The sequence below is a fragment of the Ictalurus punctatus genome, chromosome 13 (assembly GCF_001660625.3).
Source record: "Ictalurus punctatus breed USDA103 chromosome 13, Coco_2.0, whole genome shotgun sequence".
NCBI lineage: Eukaryota > Metazoa > Chordata > Actinopteri > Siluriformes > Ictaluridae > Ictalurus > Ictalurus punctatus.
In genome coordinates this window covers 16,875,001-16,899,085 of record NC_030428.2, presented here as the reverse complement: position 1 = coordinate 16,899,085, position 24,085 = coordinate 16,875,001, and the positions used below count along the sequence as shown (strand labels likewise).

General features: G+C 37.2%; 1 protein-coding gene across 1 annotated transcript in view; it reads left to right on the top strand.

The window, feature by feature from the left end:
* Positions 1-3,521: 3,521 nt before the first annotated feature.
* grin2cb (glutamate receptor, ionotropic, N-methyl D-aspartate 2Cb) overlaps positions 3,522-24,085 on the top strand; it is a 28,474-nt gene continuing 7,910 nt past the window's right edge. The window contains exons 1-7 of the mRNA XM_017482758.3: positions 3,522-3,933; positions 9,124-9,719; positions 11,150-11,264; positions 17,286-17,497; positions 22,544-22,712; positions 23,461-23,614; positions 24,013-24,085. The exon at positions 24,013-24,085 is cut by the window's right edge and continues 53 nt beyond it. Coding sequence (XP_017338247.1) covers positions 3,523-3,933; positions 9,124-9,719; positions 11,150-11,264; positions 17,286-17,497; positions 22,544-22,712; positions 23,461-23,614; positions 24,013-24,085 — 1,730 coding nt within the window. The 5' untranslated portion in view covers position 3,522. The remainder of the gene's footprint in view (positions 3,934-9,123; positions 9,720-11,149; positions 11,265-17,285; positions 17,498-22,543; positions 22,713-23,460; positions 23,615-24,012) is intronic.

Genomic DNA, 24,085 nt, shown 5'->3' with positions numbered 1-24,085 from the left:
TATACAAACCTGCAAATAGCAACAGATATTTATCAGCCACTGTAATTTAAATGAGTGTTGTGGCTGCTCTGATTGCTTAATAGGTTGTGTGGTTGCACTTGTAAAATGCTGGCATGGATTGATGGGAATAACCTTTATGGTTCTAAATCAGGTTCATCTCATTAGACTGTGATGCTGTTTGGCTTCATACTTGAAAAAAAGCAACTGCTTTCTGTAATGCACACAGCTCAGAACTGTGCGTGAAAATCAGTCCTTTTTTGGGGAACCTGATCTAAGCTCTATGTTGGGGGAGCATCACATACATCAGTGCATAATGGTCAGTTTGGTCATTTTTGATTAATTAATGAGTTAGCATCAGTATGTCTCCAATCTGCTGGACTGAATTCATCGAAAATGTGTCTCTCAATCTGATCCATAAATGCAGGAATATAGTATGTAGAATATAGAGTCTTGTCTCTGTGGGGAGTGGGGCAGGAATATAGTTCCAAATATAGCTGTAATATCACTGTGCTTTTTATCTGCTACAGTAAACAGTGTGTATTAGCTGGATACTGCTTATCACTGTAATCGTTAATTCGTACACTGGGGATATTGTGTAAATATTGTGTACTGTGTAGCGCTGTATGGATAATGGTAACACTTTATTTAAAGATATTGTTCATAGTGCTACATGATATGCAAAACACCTTCATAATAACTGATTTATAACAATATTATTTATAAAAGCTTATTCCAACAAAGACTGCTTTTGTCCATGTGACAGATTTGTGAAATTATGTTTTGTTATGACACTTTCTCGACTGAATTATATGTGTGTACTTCTCACATAAGGATAATGATGATGATGATGATGTCATAAAAGTTTAATTAGAAAATTAACAGTGACAATTTTCCTATTTATAAAATTGTTCTGAAAATATGTAATGACACAGCAACATAAATGCAATAATTCTGTACATTTCCTCTGATCCTAAATTAGTTTTGATTTTATGTTTGGCATGTTATGTTCTTACCTTTATGAAACACTGACATACCCAAAGTTACGGCTGTAGGACTCAAATTCAGTCTTTGGCCACTTCATGACTGGCATAAACACGTGTCCTGGGTGATCAGATCACAAGTGGACGCATAACTGTTCGCACCTGGCATTATGAACGTGTCTCTACTGACCACTTGTGATCAGATTTCATGCATCATTTCTGCTAGAGAAAGGCTGTCACACAGATTTATTATGTCAGTCTTCTGCAGAATTTATTTTCAGCCAGAAATTTCCTGCACATTTTATCTCGCACCTGTACGCACTGCTTCAAACATTTTAATTTCATGACCTGTTAACAAAACTTATAAATAAATTAGATGAGCAGCTGCTTTTCCCCTGCTGTTATAGCATGGTCTTTATCCATTAGCCTAGCGGCAGAGAGCTGTACTCTTCGGCGCGATTTCCGAACAATCTCACAAAGATTACATATTTTCCAGCTAGCGCAATGACGCAGTTGATCAGGTGGTCCTTCATTGCTGTCCAAGATGCAATATAAATGTGATGTGGCCATATGCATCCCAGACCAACTCCAAATGTGGTTTAAGTGATCAGATCACAATGCATCTTCGAGCTGCATTTGACACCGTTCACACCTGTACATAGCACTGTCCACTTGTGATCTGATCACCCAGGACACATGGAAATGCCAGGTGTGAACAGGGTCTTAGACCGAAGTCTGAGCTTGAGACGTTTTTCTGTATTAATTCATTGAATATATTGGCATTTGTACTTGGACAAGTCTCAGTCTTAGGCATGCGTCTCATTAAATATGGTCTTGGTCTTGTCTGAGTTTGTAAAAATAATGTTTTTGTTGTCTATTCTTTTTACATGTACAACGTTTGACAAGAAGTTATTCCTTCATCTAGAAACATAACCTAATCATTGGAGCACTAATGCACTAATAAAGCCAAATTGTTAAAGTAAAGGCTTGGCCTCCAAAAAAAAAAAAAAAAAAAAAGGGGGGTTTTTTTATTTTTCTGATCTTGACTCAGCCTTACTCTCACTTGGTCTTGATCTCGACTTGGTCTCAATTCCCTTCAGACGATCCTGACTTGATATCAGTTAGCCCCCATCTTAGACCTAAATACAGCACTACAGCACTAAGTAAAAAACATCAAAAATCACAAAAGCAGTCTTTATGACAGCTTATACTAATTGAAATTAATCTTTATGGATGGTTTGGTATAGCAAAAGGACACTGCTCTTAAGAAACGTAATACCACAGTAAGATCACACTTTGACATCACATACACACTGATTGTGGATATTAAGCTGTATTGGGCATCTATAAATTTATTTAAATCTATTGATCGTTGGTGAGTTTTGCATATATTTCTGATATTCATCACTTCATCATGCATCACATATAATCCTGTTTATCCATTATGCAGATACTGTAGTCCCTGAAATATTGGATGTCCTAAATGCTGAAATGAAAATATCTATCTGTACATGGATCTGGAAGGGATATATGCTTACTTGCCTGCATGTACATACACATGGGATCATATATTGTTATCAGATAATATATAGAAGTGTCAGAGTGTCTGTGCTAAAATAATCTGACAAGCGACAATCTAAAATGACTAGAGATTTACAAGAATCTTCAAACAACCCCAGCAGCAGCACACCTGTCACTGTTTTGGAATCTATCCAATTCCTGTAGACTCTCATTAACACTTTCAGCTACAAAACAAATACTATTTTGAAAAAGGAAGCAATACATTTACTTGTTCTCACAACGATCTCTAGGGAAATATTTTAAATGCTTCTAAAATTAAAACAGCATGCATATCGAATTTTTCATTCCTAGTATTGTCCTGTTCAGGAGTAGAATGTCTGAACACTGCTATTATCTGTTTACTTCAATTAGTATTTACTATGGTATGGCTGAGTTCTTATTTTAAATGATATTCATATTCAATGTTAACTTAGTGACCTTGGTGTCATAACATTAGTTAATAATGTGCATTGTAATTGAATCATTAAGGCAATTACAATGTCCTACTATTTATTTTGGAAATGTTAGAAGTGTGAAGCATATCACAGAATGTCACACACAAAAAAAACAGAGCTGTTTTATGTTATGCTTCTCACCGACACCCTCTGTTTGTTTCCAAGTCAAAGAGTGAACCCCGGAAAGTCTTAACATGGCACAGTTTGCTGTGTGCTCCCTCACTGAGGTCTCAGTGTGTTTCTTCCACATATTGCTAGCTACCTGTTGTGTCTCAGAATTGCTTAGCTGCACACACACAATCCACACACAGAGAGCAAAGCAGTGGTGTAGTCGAGACCAAACACACATTGAGTACAAATACGCAGCATGTACCCAATATGCTTTGTACTGGACACATGCAATGAGAGTTTATGTGTAATGGAAATAGCCTCGGGTATTGAATTATTTCAACTTGCTGTTTATTACACATATTTATTTCTCCCCTATCTCTCTCTTTCTCTGTCTTTGTAGGCTGTAGGTGCCTGAAATGGCCATTCATCAGGGGTGTTTGTGTCTCTCTCTCCAGCTCCTCCTGTTGCTTGCTGCCATGCCACACTACCAGGCTCGTCCTTTCTTTGGCCCACCTACAGTTAATGTGGCAGTGGTGTTCAGCAGTTCTGGCCACCAGGGTGAAATAAAGGGTCGTCTGAGCCGGGAGAACTTCCTGGACCTGCCGCTGGATGTGAACCCCATCACTGTGCTAGTAAATGATACAAGTCCTAGTGCACTGCTTACACGCCTCTGTCAGACAATGGCTGCTGAGAGCCTCCATGGTGTGGTGTTCGAGGATGATGTTGACTCAGAGGCTATAGCTCAGATCTTAGACTTTCTATCCTCCCAGACTTCCATACCCATAATTGGCATCAGTGGAGGCTCTGCCTTAGTCATCCCTCACAAGGTAAATTGAAATATATTTGGTAAGTAAGGGCCTACTCAATAAATCTGGTATTTATATATAAATGCACCAAATGCCTGGTTGCTCTGTGATTAGGATGTGCAAACTTTTGCTCTTGCACACCCACTTCATCACATATCAGTTATATTTACCTTACTGGGTATTTTTTGTTGTTGTTGTTGTTAAATGCTAATTTTAATTTAAATGTGCCTTGTAAATATTTATTAGTCAGAGATATGAAAGCAATAAACTTACTACTGTAAGATGATCCATGAGTCACATAGTGTTTTTGACTTACACTTTATTTCTACAAATACTAGAGACTACTGAAATGAGCAGTTATAATGTTAATTTAATCTAAAATTAGCTTCAATGTGTTTAATAAAAATGTGGATTCCAGGCATTTGAAGCTCATATTAATAAGGCTTTAGAGCTGACTGAGGAACTTTATCCTACCTAACAGTAATGAGAGGTGGACTTCATGCTTAAAGTAGAATAGAAAGCATATAGCAGTGCTATAAACCAGTCACTGTTGTAGGCTAAAGCCTAGCCAATGCAAGTCAGGGCAAGCTGAAATTGAGTTAAGGGATATATTTGCACAGTATTGTATAAACAAATATTTTTATCTAGCTAGGAATATGATACAGCCAATGGCAGAAAAGTCAAATATCTTTTAGAGTTATCATGTGTTCCCAGTTGTATTCTGTAAAGCAGATCCCAATCTTAAACAGAGGTTCTACAACTTTGGAAAAGTAGGTCTGAGAAATAGTCCAAATATGACTCCTGAGATCTGTAAGGACCAGAAATCAATAGCTATTTATTAATTTCATAAACACCCAAGAGCTCGGTGTCACACTTTCTACTTGTGATTTATTGAGAACAAGAAGTGTTTTAAAAACTAACACCTTAAACAACATAATATTACATTGCATGCTGTGTCACTTAAATATAAAGACAATGAAGATAATATGATAATGTAGGCTTTGCAATGCTGTATACATAAGAATGAACACCATCTAGGTTTCAGAGAGTTGTAATCTACTATACTTTGAATATAATATAGCATTTTCATCTTACTAATCTTTGGGTTAGACTGCACTCACTTATGGGCAAGGTCATTGTGGACATGTTTAGACATCATAAATAGTCATTTCCTTGTTGTATTGCTCAAAATTTTTTCAGGATTCAAGTCATGAGGGGGAATCATTGCATATTATGCAAATACAATGCACAGGGGTACATCTAAATGAAACACAATGTGTACGGAATTATGGGAAAGATTAAAATTGATTAGAAAATACTGAATACAGAAGACAACAGTTTCCTGTCCAATTATTGCTTGCGATTCAAATTATGTTTATGATAACTTTGTATGTCATATGATGAGAGAGAGATAATGAAGTGTAGGATAATGAAGAATGAAGTGTAAAATATAAATGAAACAGGAAGACACAGAATATGCTTACATCCTCCTATCATGATGGTATTGGAAAGAGTCTAAATTGGATTTTTTTTTTAAAAAGAAAGAAAGCTGACTGTTTCTGGTTGTCTTCCAATAAGCTTTGAAAAAGTAGAGCTTTTGTTATCTATATTTGTATGCATGTTAAATACCAGCAGATGGGTTTGGGCTTTTTTATTGCAGCATTTTCTATTCCTGTATTTGATATGCAATTACCTGCTCTTTCCACTTCTTCCAATAAGTTTGTAATTATTTGCCATAAAATGTTCATTTAATACAAAGAGGATATATTTTTCCTTTGCTAACAGTAAAAGAGAAAACAGTGTTAAAAATAGACCACACATTGCTGCCTTTTCTCCTCCACATATTTATACCACTTAAATGTAGAGTACTTTGCCTGATGACTGTGTGGGAAAAAAATGGTACTCTACAAGAACCTTAAAATACAGTGTCACTATAGGAGTCTAGCACTGATATTGTATTGGAAGCCCATTTAGCAAAATTATTTGAGTAATTGCTTTTTTATTTTTGCACACATTGAAGAATACATGTTGTTGTACATACTTGTGCATTCAAGTTGAAGATTACGTCATATATTGTCCTAGGAGAAATTATCACCTTCAAAAGTCTCCTGTTGCTTGAAGAATCAAACCATCTGGCATGAGATACTCCAAGAACAATGGATTATTTTAAGTTCTCGGTTACCGCAAATTATTTAGTATATGATCACAATAGGAATGCAAAGACCAAGAAATTAGGCACATGTATGACATGCACTCATGAAGAAGACATTCTGTTTTGAAATAAAAGTGTCTCATCTGTGAGCCCAAATGGTAGAACAGAGTGATCTAACGTTAAGTAGCTCCGTCAAGGTAGATATGCAGGAACAGTCCTATTACTTTCAACTCAACTAATTGGATGCATCTGGGTGTCAGGCTCTGGAGGGCTGAACCTAGGTGATCTTTTTCTACTTCTTAAAATAAGGAAAAGTTGCACTGAAATGTAAGAGTGAGTCCCAGAGCTCTCGTCAGCCTGAACCCTTCTCATTCCCATAGCCAGCCTACTTTAGGTAAGCTCTAGAAGTTACCTGAAGGACACTGGATCAGCGTATATGGGTTTGAGCAAGCTCCTGTCAGATAGGAGTCTTGGGAAAATGTCTCCCAGCTCCTGACAAGATGAGACCTTTCCACTCATTTTTCTCAAATGGGAGCTTAATTGGGCGTTTCAATCTCCACCTGCATTTTCATCCACCTTGGAGAGGCAAGGGCTGCTGGCAGAATAGGGCACAAAGACATCTTCTAATGTGACAGAATTTAGAGGCAAGAAGGATGTGTACTTCACAACTGCTGTGTATAACAGCTACAAGTTCGAATAGATATTGAAACCAAATTGTCAAACGTAAAAAGAAAAATGATTAAAAGTTGGGCAATACATCATGATTGAGGCTTGTGGCAATTGTACAGTAGGGTCAATATTCCAGCAATTTATCTTTGTATTGTGGATCCAGTCCTCCACACATGAGAAAGGTGTTCAAGGTTAATTGTTCAGAGTGACTCATGGATACACTGTGATAGTTACTACAAATTTCAAAGACCACAAACTGTGACTCAAATGTGTATCCCTACTAAGGAGTCTGTTTAGTTCCTTTTGTGCTGGTTTAAGACATAATTTATAAAATAAACAAGTGCATAAACGATTGACATTTCATTCATCCTTAAATTATTTTTAAATTGTTCTTTCAAGCACAGGCTTGAAAACAAAGTTTGTATTTTATATCTGCTTTTGTCAGAATGATGATGCAGCTCACATTTTAGGGCATCCCTTATAGTATGCAATTTAGACAGCCCAGTGATTTTAAGAACATGCAAGTATTTTGCATCATGAATGTCATGTAATATTGGAAAAGGACTAGAAACTATGTTTCCCATCAGCCACTGCACCATGTCACATGTCTCATTCTCCTGTTTCACGTTTAGCTCATTAGCACTGGTGTGTATATATAGTCACATTCAGCATTGCACGGTTGTCTTTTGTTGCTTAGTGGGTCCTCATGTATTGGTTACATTTGTCCTTGTTTCATGCAAGTCTTGTGTGTTGTTTTGTTTGATATTTTATTAAATGTTTCACTGAGATTCTGCATTTTTCATCCAACTCTAATTCTCAATCGTGACAGAATGCAAGACCGGATCAACTGATGTAGCAGATTACTTAAGTGTACAAGAGGCCCTTTTTGAAAGGGAAAAACCTTGGTGGGAGAAGGAAGAGGGATTCTCCATGATCAAGGCTAATCAGGAATGGCTCGATATGATGTACTCCATCAGGGCGTATATAGAGAAGGAGCCTTCCAGCCAGGTGGAAACTATCTTCCACCCTCCCTCCCCTAATGTGGATCTTGTTCAGCCTGCGGAATCAACAGAGAACATCATTCAGGCTCCTTGCTTGACTGAGGACTCTGCTCAGCACTCCTGTTCAGCTGAGAACACCACTTAGCATCCTTGTTCAGCTGAGGACACCGCTCAGTCTCCCTGTTCAGCTGAGGACGTTGCTCCACCTCCCGGTGTTGCCAAGAACTCTGCTTTGCTTCCCTGCTCCACCCTGGACGTCACTAAGCCAGGCTCCTCTTCTGACATTACTCCGCCTTCTTACTCCACTAAGGACGTTGCTCCGCCATCCTGCTTGGATGAGAACGTCATTCTGCTTTCATGTTCCGCTGAAGACGTCGCTCCTTTTCTTTGCTTCACGCTGTATGTCGCTCACCCTTCCTGTTCCATGGAGGACATTGCTCCCCCCTCATGCTTCACCAAGAGCATCACTCCCCCTTCTGGCCTCACGGAGAATTTCACTCCCCTCTCTGGCCTTGCGGAGAGTGTCGTTCCCTCTCGAGCTTCATGGTGAATGTCGCTCTTCCCTCAGGCTCCACCTTGGGCTTCATTTCCCCCGCAGACTGCGCAGTGGCCATCACTCCACACTCAAGCCAGGCTGGGGATATCATGTCATCTCTCTATGGTGTGGAAGTGACCGACCCACATCTGAAACTCAGTAAACACGTCAAGCACCCTCTATCCAACCCCACGAGGGAGGACACATTTTGGAACTCTGAAATGCTTAGGGAGATCTGGTCTGGGGATCCAGGACCCCCTCCTGAACTGGAGCAATGGTAGCTACACATCAAGGGGGGCGGGGGAGGAGGTATTTCTGTCAGATAATATCGGAAGAGGACTAGAAACTATGTTTCCCATCAGCCTCTGCACTATGACACATGTCTCATTCACCTGTTTCACCTCTAGTTTATTAGCACTGGTGTGTATATATAATCACGTTCAACACTACACTGTTGTCTTGCGTTGCTTCTTGTGTCTTCATGCATCACGTTATGCTTGTCCGTGTTTTATGCAAGTCTTGTGTGGCGTTTTGTATGATACTTTATTAAGTGTTTCACTGAGATTCTGCATTTGCATCCACCTCTAATTCTGAATCGTGACAATGAATGAAGATTAGACAACCATTTATGGTCTCATTCATAGCTTTGACATAATTGGTGTTGTCAGGTTTATTGATTGTTGTTTAATAAAAACAACATACTAAACAAACTAATATAAAAATAATAACAATAGAACACATAGAATATCAAGCTTGCAATAGTCTTTAACAACTCTAACATCCAACTCATTCACTGTAATTTACAGAATTGCTTCACCAATATTGGCATCTCTTTCTCTACACTTTTCTTCCAGGCTGAAGGTTCGACTTTCCTCCAGATGGGAGCTTCCATTGAGCAGCAGATCAATACTATGTTCAAAGTAATGGAGGAATACAACTGGGGCAGCTTTGTGGTGATCACCAGCCTTCATCCAGGCTATGAAAATTTTGTGGACTACATCCACTCTTTCACAGACTCAAGCTACTTTCTTTGGGAGCTGCAGGATGTGCTAAGCTTTGAGATGTCAGTGGGTGCCAATGACATCCGCTCACGCCGGCTGCTGCAACAGGTGGATGCTCAGGTGTATCTGGTGTACTGCTCACACGAGGAGGCTCAGTATCTTTTCAGGATGGCATCTGATGTTGGGCTCTTGGGACCTGGCTACATTTGGGTCATCCCCAGCCTGGCGGTAGGAAACCCAGAGGCTTCACCTCCAGATAGTTTTCCAATTGGGGTCATCAGCATTATTTCAGACCACTGGAGGAAAACTCTGCGCCAGAGGGTGAGGGAAGGAGTGGCCGTGGTGGTGCAGGGGGTGTACAGTTTTCACAAGCATCGAGGATTTGTTCCTGAAGCTCACAGACAATGTAACAGTTCAGCAAAATCATATGACCACTATTCACTTTTTAGGTGAGATTTCAACATTTCCTTGAAAGTAATCATTAGCCACAGATATTTTGCATGTACCTACTGGTTATGGAGAACTCTTTACTGCTCAGTTTTAGTCATCTTGTCAGTCTGCTTTTAAGAATAGAAATCCCAAGTTTATACATGTGTAATTTATATGCAGAGATTTTTATACATATGGACCAGATTCCTAGAAATGTTTTATGAAGTCATAAATGTAATCCTTCTTTCCCCTATGTCCTTATGTCCCCTTCCTGACTTGTTGTTCAATTAGATAAGAGAACCCCGTGTAGGCAACTATATCGATATATTTAACTAGGTTTAGGGGAGAAAATTATATCTTTTTAAGTGAACACAGAAATTCTGTTCATTTTAAATAGTCCACAGGCAAAAATGAAAGATCACATAGGTGCTTTTTGATCAGTCTTCTCCTTTCTAATGAGATTCAGAGATTTCCTAGTTAAATCAGCTTTTCACCTGGGAGCAGCTGACCTCATTAAAGACTGCTTCAATTGCTTCCACAGACCTTCTGTGATCAAGAGTTTCAGAGGCACATTGGAAACTAAATTTCCATTGATTATATTCTCAGATTGGGCTATTGTGGCTTAATGACTCATAGATGCCATCTATATAATGTCTTTCATAGTGCACGGCCAAGTTATTTTACCGTTGGTCCGTTATTTTCAGAAATTTTAAATCTTTTACCAAAGCAACTGAGAAGAAATGGGCATGGCAGAGGTTCTTTAATGTATACCTTAAATAAACAATTAACTTACCACATTCGTATAACGCATTCTAATATATAGTAAATCGCCCATTCCCTTTCTTCATCAGAATTATTGTTCTTTCATAGTTTGCGCTGGCTACTGTACAGTTGTTTTACCCATTATAAGGTGTTTTTTTGTTTTGTTTTTTTTTTTTTTTTAATAAAGTGTGTCTGCACTTGATATACACCGATCAGCCTTAATATAAATACGACTGACAGGTGGAGTGAGTAACATTGATTATCTCATTACAAAAGCACTTTTCAAGAGTTGGGATATATTACACAGCAAGTGAACAATCAGTTCTTGAAGTTGTGTTGGAAGCAGGAAAAATGGGCAAGTATAAGGATCTGAGCGACTCTGACAAGGGCCAAATTGTGACGGCTAGAAGACTGGGTCAGAGCATCTCCAAAATGGCAGGTCTTAAGCGGTGTTTCTGGTATGTAGTTGTTAGTAAAAAAACAAAGGTGGTCCAAGGAAGGACAATCACCCATGCCTCGATGGGTCAGAGCTGTTTTGGTGGCACAAGGAGTACCTACACAATGTTATGGCTGATCGGTTTATCAGTTCAAGGACTGGCAAACAATAAATAATGATTTCCTCTGATGAATCTTGTTTGATTGGCAGGACTTTAGCTTTTTTTAAACTGTCTTTGCTTTTTTTTGATAGACATATGATAAATGTGACATGGGAGCACAGAGACTTGTCTTTCAGTTCTCATGGCTATCTCACAAATCCCTCCATGGTGATCATCACTTTGGACCGAGAGAGGCTCTGGGACAAGGTAAGGTAAAAATGGGAGCTTAATGATCACTAAATGTTAATAACTCAAAACACAATGGCTGTTAATGAATTAATTCATTAATGGAATCATTGACTTTAACATGATTGGAGGATATGATTTTTACACTACCATGCTCTCCCTCAAAACACATATTCCTGTTCTTGTATAATATAGTAATGTTTGCTTTAAAGTATTCTTACTACAATTCTCACATAATGTTTCCTGTTTCCAACTGGACAAAAATAAATGTCTTAAAATTGGTAGAAAGACATTTTTAATTGAATATTCTAGAGGAAAAACTAAATAAATCTGTTAACTGAAAGTTAAGTTCAGTCAATTAGGCTTTATAGTCATTTCCCCATTAGAAACAGCTGTAATGTTAGGAATGAATTTTAGGGCCCCCAGAATCACACTGCTACACTTGAAATTTGACGCTTGTCAAATAAGAGGATAGCAACACAGTGCAAAGTCAATAAATATGATAATACTGGTAATATATGCAATAAACTATACAATAAACAATACAGCAACAAACTACAGTAATCACTAAGTAATCACATTTTTATATTGTGGTTTCAACAATCATGAAACCTTAGAGAACATATGTGAAGTTCTTGAATAATAGAGACTAATTAAAGTTGTTCTAGGTAAATAATTTGGTTTATTTGCTTTATAACACAGATTTCAGTTCAACTTTAACACAGTCTTATACAAGAGACTTTTTTAGAAAACATTAGATGAATATCTAATGATCTTGAGCTCATAGTATTGGAAAGAGAATTCATAAGACTTCACAAAGCTAAATTAGTCTAAAGTAAGTCAATTTACAATTGACAGAAATTCATCACCATTGCTACACTGACTAGCAGTGAGTATCTTACAAAGTTGGAAGAACATGTCATGTGGACGTGTCTCTTACATGGCTCTAGAGTGGCCATGTACATTGTTTGTGGCATCACTGGAAGATTGTCAGTTCAAATCCCAACAATGCCATGGCTACACATGGCTAGGAGTCCAACAGAGCATAATTAGCCCCGTTTTGGATGGGAAGGACAGCTTTCTTCTCTCGCCCTCCTGTTGATGTGGGCAACACTAGCCAATCACAGGCATCTTTTAACACATGTACACAGTTAGCACTGCAATGCAAATGTGTGTATCTGTATGCAACAGTTTAAAAAGATGCTGTGACTGATATGTTTCAGAGGATGTAGGAGTTAGTCTTCCCTTTTTTGGAAACGTGGGGTTTATGCTAGACTATGCTAGTGGATTAATTGTCTATAATTACAAATTGGGCAAAAACAAAGGAATATTTTCCAACTAGAGAAATGAAACCAAGAATGAAAAGCTGTTCTGAATTTCACAAATATTAAGAAAACAGAAAAACATTATTCTATTAGTAGAAGGTAACTATGGAAGACACCACTGTTTTCCAAAGCATGATGTACATTATAGGTGTGTCAAAAAACCACCTGTATGTTTCCCAGAACTAAGTTTAATTAAGAGGAATTTGTAAATGTATACACAATTATGTTTGGAGAAAACTTAATAAAGAAATACTAAAGCCCAAATCCAACAGCAAACATGTAAAAGAAAGGGAGAATATGTATAACAGTGTGCTTTGCTACTTCAGGACCTGCTTACTGTACATGTGTGCCAGCATTGAGGAACCAGTGATTTACACAGTGTGAATTCAAGGAAATTGTACAGCAGGATGTCTGTCTGTGATCTAAAAATATATTGGGTCATGCAAACAGTAGATTTATCCAAATAGAAAAATAAACAGTGGCTCAAAAAGAAGACATTTTGTAGTCTGTATATTTAAAATACCTTATGATCACTGCACATGACCAACCGGCAGCTAGAAAAAGTGTTGTTTATTATCATTCCGTATATTGAATATTTTTATTTTCACTCAACTTGTATTATTGGTATAATTAAAAATAAATAAATAAATAAATAAATAAATAAAAACAAACAAACAAAAAAAAAGACTTTTATGTAAATGGAGATGCAATTCATGCAGAAATCCAGATAATTCAAAAATGGAAAGTTACCAATGAATGCAATAAATTACAACTGTTATGATTCGATTATAGCTATAATTACTCTTATACTGTTATGCACAGATAATTTGTCACTGTCAGTGACAGCAGATGATGCAATTACAGTTTGTTGTCTAAAACAATTCCTTTGCCCTCATTTAGTCAGACCCCCAGGGCTATGGTTCTTTCTGATGACATGAGACATGTGGAGAGTGGCTGGCAGTATGCTAACGCCACCTGACTGCAGAAGCAGATGTGCGTATAAATAGGTCAATCAGAGCCTCCTTGAGGTGAAAGAGAGGATAAAATAATAAGAATGAGCATGCTGTTAATCACAGACCACAAATACAAGATAAAAATACTTTGTAGATCAGCAGTTATTGATTAGAAAGAGTCATGTCTCCTGCCTTACAACTTATGGTACGTTCACATATACAGTGATTTTATCGCACCAAGTCACCAGTCGCTGTACTATGAAGTCGCCTGTAGGCGTTCCTTCTATTGGTTGCCATAGTAACATGGGTGGTGTAACTAGCATTGCCAGACCACAGCTCTTGGGCCGTGGCCTCTGTGTTTCCTGGGTGATGTGTCCGGCTTGGTGCTGCTCATGCCCGGGTGCCGAAGCAGCAACAAGCTGGACAATTCACCCAGGAAACACAGAGGCCACGGCCCAAGAGCTGCGGTCCGGCTCCCGGTTACCATCGAACATATAGTGAATGACACCCTGATAGTGACGATCACCCATGATAGGCGCTACACTGGGATTTTGCTCGACTGCAACAAAAAGTGAATGTGTTTCATTGTTATTCCTTTTATTATTTTTGCTTTGTTTCATTTTAAACAAGCTAAGATCCTAAGCTAAGCCAAGCTAATTGGCTACTGCCGCAATGGCTCTGCTTCTGCTAGTGAGCACGGGTGGCTACGGATCATGTACGCTCTACAGTCTTCACTCCCATTGGTATTCACTGCAACCAAGTCGCTCCAAATTTGCATAAAGTTAAACTTTTCTCAACTTTCAAAATCGCTGAACACACCCACATCTAGTCACCTATGGTCGCTGTCGCTCATGTCACCAGAAGTCACCAGCTCTCATTGAAAATGAATTGTCTCCAGTCACTTTGTCGCTGCAAGTCACTGTATGTGTGAATGCACCTTTAGCTCTATCTGTAGCCTTGCTTGTTTTCCCATCAACACTCTCAGTGCCATTTCTGTCGCTCATGCTGCCTGGGTCCTGCTCACATTAGTGGCATGAATCACCATTGTACTATTTTAAAGTGTCAGTGAGAAGATATCCTAGAGACTGTCAATATCTACAGCGTCTGAGGACCTGGAGCTCTGAGGTCTACACTACCTGCTGAAACACCATATTACCTATATGACTTTTAACAAATAGGTGCAAAACAAATTACAACTACATAGTTTCAAATACTGAAATTTAATTCTTGGACACATTTACATTTATTCATTTAGCAGATGCTTTTATCTAAAGAGACTTTAAAATGAGGCAACAGTTTGTTCTGAATGTTTCAGCACTAACTGTACTGTTAATGAACATAGATTGTCACTTTCATGTGGGCTGTTTAGTCTTAAGACATTTGGACTGATGATCATTGAGAATGTGTTTACACCTATGCCAGGGTATTAGATTGTTTTGTTTTTTTTTACTATTATGAAAAAAAAAAAAAGCATTCATTTCAAATAATTTCTTGTGACAGAGTAGATTAATCATTCACAGCATTAACATAATACTCTGTTCGGGCGATTTCTTTTACTTTATGTGAATTAAGAAATACATTGCTTCATTGTTCTGTGGTACCTGTAAAGTTGTCCTGTGAGTAACAACCAAGACAACCAAGCTTAGTTTAAATCACTTCTGTCCATTCATTTGTGACTAAAAAGAATGGTGTGGTATGTTATTTATTTTTAATGTCCATCCACCAAGTAGTGATTATTAATGGTTCAAAAGACAGAGCCAGTGTTATCATGCTCCAGGCCTGTCTCATTACCCACACCTGAAAGCCACAAGATTGGATTTGTTTGCTTTGCTGATTTTGTGAATAATACCTCAATAAATCCCTGTTGCCAAAGCTTATCATGCTTGTTAATCATGAGCAAACATGGATTACAATGATATGGAATATCCCCAATCTGATTCCAGTTCCTGCCTCTGCATTCAGATCAGCAGAACAATAGCAGATAGGTAAGACTTTATATGCTGTGATTATAGCTGTGATTATAGGTCTACATGACCTTACATAACCCATTTCTGACAGCTGAGATAACCTTGCATGAACATTTATAAAGGCTTATTCCAACAGGTATAAGCTGTCATAAAAGCGACATTTGGATGTCAGGTTGAAATTACACCTGAATTAAGTGAATTAAGTTTTTTGTTGCTATAATATTGTGTTATGACACTTTCTTGGTTGAATTATGTGAGAATGTCATAACAACCTACAAATTTAGGATCAGAAGTAATACATAATTCTGTCATTACAGGATCAGGGCATTGTCATAGCTTTTCTGTATAACCATGTAAATCACACATGATCGCATTAAGACTGCAAGGGAAAGCTTGGCTTCCCCTAAAATTTCATTAAAATGTGGCAATGAAATGTTTAGCAAAGTGTATATATTGTTCTTCAAACTTGGTCGAACTCATTATTTTAGTAAATCAAATGATCAAATATTGTGACGTTTATTGGAAAAGTGCAGTGGAATACAAAGTCAGCTGTCATGAAGCTCTAAGGTAAGTCAGCCTGGAAAGTGTCATAACACAACCTTAATTGAACAAAGCTGTTATTTGACTGTTATAAGTTTGACATAATTTTTTTTTTTTTTTTTTTTTAAACAGCATGGTGTTTCTAAAGCTGTCACCAGCTGGAATACAATATAAATGTTTATGTTGGTAATGTTGGTAATGTAGCCCTATAAACACCACCCTTAACTAATGTATTACAGCATATCTATGAGATTTTTTTTCCAGCATTAAAGTAGCTAAAGTTCTTTACCTCTTTGGATGTGACTAAATAAAAACTACTATAAAAGAATACTATATTTGGCAAATCATCAAGCATATCAGAATAGATGAGTTGATAATATAGTCTAAGTTTGTACATAAATGTTTTAAGATGAGGTAGTGATAGATGGAAATGGCAGATACACAGAAACACAAGTTCATTTGGTAAGCTGTTAAATACAGTAGCATGCAGTATAAAGTTTTACATCTTGCCAGATTAAGAATGTGATCACATTAAATTGATTTCTGTAAAGCTGCTTTGAGACAATGTCTATTGTAAAAAGGGCTATACAAATAAAATTGAATTGAATTGAATTGAATGAGCTCAGTCAGTTCTATTTCTATTTAAATCGAAGGCTGATTGAAGGCTGTGTAACAGCATTTCAAAGCACTGTAAAGCTAGATTGATCGGACCGTTTTCTCTTCTTTTCTTCATATTTCAACTCAGCAAATATTTCTCTCATCCTTTCCGTCTTTATCTCTTTCTGCTCAATAAATATACCCAAGGAAGATAGGAAGGTCTTTCCCAGCTCCACAGCAGGAGAGTTAAGATCGCCTCCCAGTTTCTTAAACAGAAGGCCAGATTTAAACCTGTAGACTCCAGTGCCATTTATTTCAGTAAAGGCAAACTTTTTCAGGTTTAGAGAAGAAATGGAATCTTGGATGAAAGGAACACAATATGAGCTGCATGTTTTATTGTGAGTTATTCGTCATACCACATAATGGCACTACTGGAGTGCATCATACTGAAGAGCAAATGATTTATTCACCATTAAACTGATGTGTGCTACCTGTGGGGAGTAAATGCTCAATTGAATTATGGGATGTCGTTTTTTTATTACTGCTGCCACTCAACTGCAGAATTTCAGTGCCCTTTTTGTCACCTCTTCTTTATGCCTTACAGTGGCATCCTAATGCTTTAAAGTGTTGTCACTTATTTTTCACTCTGTGTTTCCTCAGGTAGGGAGTTATGAGGGAGGAATTCTGCACATGCGCTACCCAGTTTGGCCCCGCTATGGCAGCTTCTTGGAGCCTGTGTCTGATAACCGTCACCTGACAGTAGCCACACTGGAGGAGAGGCCCTTTGTCATCGTGGAGAGTGTCGATCCAAGCACAGGGACATGTGTGAGGAACACCGTGCCCTGTCGTCGTCAGGCTAACAGGACTGAAGTGTAAGTCATTAGAAGTTTTTCTTTTCTATTGATGTGTGAACTTATGTATTGGTATGACTTTCAGTGTGACTTTGAAAACAAAGCACAGGTGCTGTGACCACTGTGGGAGCATATTTCCTTAAGTAGAAAGCAAGTTGATTTAAAAAGCAGAACGTTTATGGTGGAGAGGTGGAAATAACATACACTGCACTCCAAAACTGGCCAATTTTAGTTTTTGCTTTGCACTCCAACTGATTCAAAACCAGAACTATATTTGTAAGTTAAACAGTGATTTGGAAGTTAAAGTGAGTATTTTGTTTTGGAAGGTTTATACCAAGCATCGTAAAGTACAGTGAATATAACAAGTTATAAATGCATTTACATTGTATTATGAATACAGGATTGATAGGAAGTGTCACCAATAAATATTTAAAGCAATACATCTGGCTCCTAGAGCACAAAACTGGTTTATAATTTATACACAGTGCTGTTGAATACTCGAATCTGATAGGTCGGAAGATTGGTTGGCTCTGTCAGTAGCACTCATTCTAATGAGTTATCATTTCTATAGAAACAGCTCATTCACAGGGACTTGAATGGCAGTCATGCCACATAATCCAAAGATGATGATAAACTAAAAAGACCATGCTATTTAACAGAAAAAGACAACACATAATAATTGATATGCTGAGACTTTCTCATAAGAGATGTTTATTTAATATTTATGCGAGGAGTCTTGGTTGTCAGCGATTTGTAACAGTCAGGAAGCGTTCTGCCATAGCAAAGTCTTCACGACAGATGACTTACTAGTTTCTCGGTGATACGCTGCTTTTTTGTTTTGTTGTATTAATTCAAGAGCAAGAGAAAAAAAGAGGCTGATGAAGTAAATGTGTATAGCTGCGATAACATAAGAGATAACCAGAATGAACTTGTTTCCCAGATATTCCGAGACAGTAAATATAATTTTAGCCAATTACAAAACATGATGTGTCATTCGTTAACAAATTTGGCAAATTACTGTATGGTACTGTATCAGAGGAATAAAACACTTCGGGACATTCTGTTGTTGTAAAATGATCAACTCCTGGGTGGTAATATCCACTTAAGCTATGCATCATGCTTTATTTTTTTACATAAAAAAGGACTAGGATTGTTGAAAACATCTTCTTAAAGATAATGAACTGAAGTTCTATTTAAGTCACTGTGTGTGAATGACTTGAAGTCTGACAGCTTAAATTCAGCTCTTATGTGAATCCTATCAATTAGACCTCGTTTGCTTTTAGCAAATAGGGTTTACAGAGAAAATCCACATTTACTCAAAAGCTACTATTATTAGAGATTATTTTTGCTACACTGCATCCATTATCTCAGATTGAGCACTCTATCTTGACCTGAATACTACAATTAAAACCAGTCATTAGGTTTAAGCAAAGCTTACAGTTAGTAGAAAACTAGTGAAAATTCTTCTATTTTTAATTTACTTAAATGCTTAATTATTTTCTAATTTAATATAACAGTTTTCATTACAAATTATATTATTGACATCAGCTTGAGTGAAAAGTAGAATCTTTGATTTTTACATGAATTTTAGAGTTTTTAAGTATTCGTTTTGTCCCCTTTTTGCTTTAATGACAGTGTGCACTCGAGCTGGCATGGACTCCACAAGTTTGTGCAAAACCTTATCATCCATTTTAGATTAAATCCATCGGCGTGTCATCTGAACACGTGCTTCAATAGAAAACATTAGGAAAATCTGACCTTTTGTGCATGGCAGTTAACATGGACAATATTATATATTGAACATTTACTTTTTTTGTTTTAAATATTTTTATACTAAAATTGTAAAACTTTCTATTTAGTTTCAATTTTAAATGGGGGGGAAAAAAAGAATCCCAGGTTTTCAGTGTGGTCTCAGACTTTGAGACCCTCTGTATATGTACAGTTGCAATCAAAATTCAACCATTCAACCCCCATTTCAAATCAGGTTTATTGTCAAAATTTTCGTTGTGTTGAATTATTTCAGTTGCTTTTGTTTGATTTGTTTATTGCAAATAGCAGAAAGTCTGTCAATTTTGACAATAAAACTGATTTGCAATGTGGGTTGAATAATTTTGATTGCAACTGTATGTCCTCTGTCACTGATATATTCCCAGGCATGAATGAAAATAATAGTGTTGTGAAATTTGGTGTTGCTCAGCCCCTGTGGCATATGAGAGATGGCTCAATGAGTTGTGCATAGGCAGTAAAAGGAAACGCAGAGTGAGTGAGGAGCACCTCGTGCCCTGGGGGAAGAGATGACAGTTTCATTTTGACAGCATGCTGAGGGGAGAACATGTTAATAAATCAGTGAATGGAGTAATCACCCCTCAGGGAAGATGGGATGCCCGAGAGGGGCATAGTGATAAATAACAGTAATGATGACATCAGTGCTATAGGCTGTCACAAATCTCCATATTAAATGACAACACTGTTTGTGAAGTCTTGGAATCTTTGGCCATATTTTGAAATCCCAGGATAATGTATTCCTGCAGTGGCTTTCTGCCTGTGGAAATCACAGTGAAATCACAACCTTAGTCAATATTCTTAAACTATTATTTGATAATCAGATATTATAATGTATCACCACTGATTATGGTATAAATGTGGAAACCACATTCAGTGAACAATGTTTTGCCTATGTATGTCGAATATTTGTGTCCACAAAGTCTGCAAGGAAATCATCCATGTACACAACTTTACTTAAAGAAGAAAAATCTTAGCACATCCATGCTACTCCTTGAACTGTGCAATAACAGCTCACTAATGGTTGCAGATATATCTCCCATCAATTTATATCAAACCAGAAATAGTAAGAAGAACTATGTGTGCACATGTCCACTAAATAAACCAGTGAACTCAGACCTCAATTTTCTCCTCAAACTCCTTACAGTGACCTTACTCCCTCACTCTGGACATACACACACTAGGCGTATAAGCGTACTGTGTGTCTATAGTATGTGTGTGAGCCCACATAAGCCCTTGTCTGATTAAAGAATCTGGCTACAATTCACAGCCCACTTAACCCAAAATCTATAGTGCAACATTCAGCTGGAAAGATAGGATAGCAGGGGACAGGCTTGTTTATGTTCTGCCTGGGTTGCTTTCACACGGAGGCTTTCATCTTCACATCAACACTTCATTTGTTTCCTTTTGTTGTGCTTGGTGTCCACCTGTCTTGGCCTCCTGGCCTCCTGTCTCTCTTCCTCCACAGTGCAGCAGGTGGGAGGTCTTTGTGAAGGGTAGCAGTGATGCACTATCATTACTCCTGGAGCTTCTCTATAGATCTTATTTAAGGTCTGCCATCTCTTGTGGTTAGTCTGTTTTATGTAGCACCATGGTCCTGGAGGAACGTTGTTTCGTTTCACTGTGTACTGTACCAGCTGTATATGGTTGAAATGACAATAAAACCACTTGAACTTGAACTTCAGTGCTCCCTCTGACTAATGGCTAAACAGATCACTGTGTTTGGATGGTTTTAAGGAACTTTTACTGTGAAGGTCTACAGTTCATCTTAAGTGGAATCTTTAGAACCAGGGGACTGAATACGGTCAACTCTTCCCCACTCAATATGCTCTAGTGTGTATATATGTGGAACCCTAACTTTGACAAATTTAGTTTGTAGATCGATAGATCGATAGATCAATATATCAATCTATCTATCTGTCTATCTGTCTGCCTGTATTTGCAATCGGGTGCAAAAGTCTGAGACCAAATTGAAAATCTGGGAATTTTTTGTTTGTGTGTTTCGTTTAAAATTGGAAATAAACAGAAGGTTTTAGAATTTTGAAATATTTAAAACAAACAAAGTAAACGTTTAATATCTTGAATGTTTAATATTGATTAATATTTAATCAAATGTAAGCACATGTGTGATACTGACCATACCTAATCTCTTCTACTGAAGTGTGTGTTCAGATGACACTCCAGTGGATTTGATCTAAAATGGATCGCACAATTTTGCACAAGCTTGTTTATGTACCGAATAATAAAGTCTAAAATTCATTTAAATATTTAAAAGATTCTACTTTTCACTCAAGTTGTTGTCAATAATATAATTTGTAATGAAATGTTGTATTAAATTAGAAAATAATAATAAAAAAAATATAAGCTTTTTCACTAGTGGTCTCTGACTTTTCGACATCACTGTATGTACACCTGTCTGTCTATCTGTCTCTCTATCTATCTATCTATCTATATGTCTATCTGCTTATCTGTCTGTTTTTCTGTCTGTCTTTCATATCACGGTCCTGTGTGTGTGTGTATATATATATATATATATATATATATATATATATATATATATATATATATATATATATATATATATAAAAATATATATATATATATATATAAAAATATATATATATATATATATATATATATATAAAATTTTGTAGATTTAGGATGTTATATACAGTATAGGAAATTTATTTTATAACTAGAATTTACTCAACTACTTCAGTGGCACCAGGAAGAAGTTTCTGTCTACTGTATCTGATTTTTAAAAAATAAGTATGCTTTGTCCCAAAATATTAATTAATAGTGAAAATATTTGAAATTGGAAAGTTATCATTCAAGGACAAAACTTTATGGCTCAAATGTTTAAAATCACTGAATAATCAGAACGAACCATATACTATCATTCAAATTCCACTCTTGAAATGTATTTCAGGATTTTCTGCCTGCATTTAAGTGCTTAATTTTATGCTTCACAATTAATTACTTGACACATTCCCACATGATAATCTCCTTACACAAGACCAAATGCTGCTGTCTGTCTATGTACAGTATATTTCTGTATTAATCCTTTCACTTATCCACAATAATTCAAATGGCTTACTATCTATCTGCTATCTGCAAAGCCCTGAATAATACTGACCTTAACATTAATGTTCTATTAATGATAAAGTTACTGAATGTTCCAGAAAAGCTTGTAAAATGCCTGTTGTGGGTTGGGGTCAGTTTTCTAATACTCTGACAGATTGTTCACTCTAAAGTGGTAAAAATGTTTCTCACCTCTATTTGCAGTGGTATTGGTCATTCAGAGCCTTACACCAAACTGTGCTGCAAGGGCTTCTGCATCGACATTCTCAAGAAGCTCTCGCGCACCATCAGGTTCTCCTATGATCTCTACTTGGTCACCAACGGTAAACATGGGAAGCTGGTCCGAGGCATCTGGAATGGGATGATAGGCGAGGTATGAGAGATTCTATCCTTGACACACACATACACAAACACTGATGATTAAATCCTCATCAAAATTCAATTGTATTAGCCATGAACATGTTGATCTAAATTTAAAAGTGGCAATAACCTCTAAAGGAGCTTCCTTTCCTCAACACAAATCTGCTTGTGTGTCTGTCTAATTATTATGTGAGATGCAGCCTGTGTCATTAAATGTGTTCACAGAGTGAACTGAATTTAAACTACAATCTCAAAACATTCATCCTGTCAGCTCCTGCCGTGTATAGTGTCACTTGATCCGGTGTTTAAGTGTCTTCCACAGCTGCTGATGTTTTCAGCATTTCTATCACCTGCATCTCCCCACATATCCCACATTTTAAATTAGTAAAGATCTGTATTCATAGTATTTAAATGTTCGTGCGATTGACGACTTAAATTGCTTCTGCCTAAGTGTCTGACAGTGTCTTTCCATCTTACTTTGAGGCTTCTCCTTAGGCAATGCTATAGAGTGTATATGTCATATTGATAGGTGCTGTTACATGCTTAGTTCACACTGTGATGTTAGATAGTGCTTGTGTTTCACCTAATTAATCCTGTCTGTGTACAATTAGATGCTGTTTTGGCTGTTATGCAGTACTCATAATGCCATGCATAAAAGCACACCACAACTAGATGAGCAAATAAACCAGTTAAGCAATGAAGGAAGCTGCTATTAATTGGCTGCACTCATTATTTATCTATTTCTCTCTAATGATCTTTAGGTCTTCTACAAGCGTGCAGATATGGCTATTGGCTCACTCACTATTAATGAGGAGCGTTCAGAGATCATTGACTTTTCAGTGCCATTCGTGGAGACTGGGATTAGTGTCATGGTAGCTAGGAGCAATGGCACTGTCTCCCCATCTGCTTTTCTAGGTGAGAAAGTTTTATTCACAGTCCTTCTCCCCTTTGGCAGTCACATAGACTTGGTGAAAAAGTTACAGGCAGCACTAAATATTTACTGCTAATTGAAGTTTTCATCAGCTACAATTGGAGTAATGTTCTAAACTAAAATAGGGACATGTCCCAAATGCAGCCAAGACAAAAAAATTACAGATTTCATGTCCCACTGGTCTTTTAGATACAAAGCATGACCATTTGTTTTGTTTTTAAAGCTATTAATTTATCAAGTCATTATTCTTCCTCTAATGGGACAGCAGAGAACTAAAATAATGTAATAGATCTCATCATTACTGATTGCAGTGGTTTATAATGCCATGTTGTATTCTCATGGAGGTTGTGAAATGTGGGTTAATATGTTTCTCTCTTTACAGAGCCTTACAGTCCAGCAGTGTGGGTCATGATGTTTGTTATGTGCCTGACTGTTGTGGCTGTAACAGTGTTCAT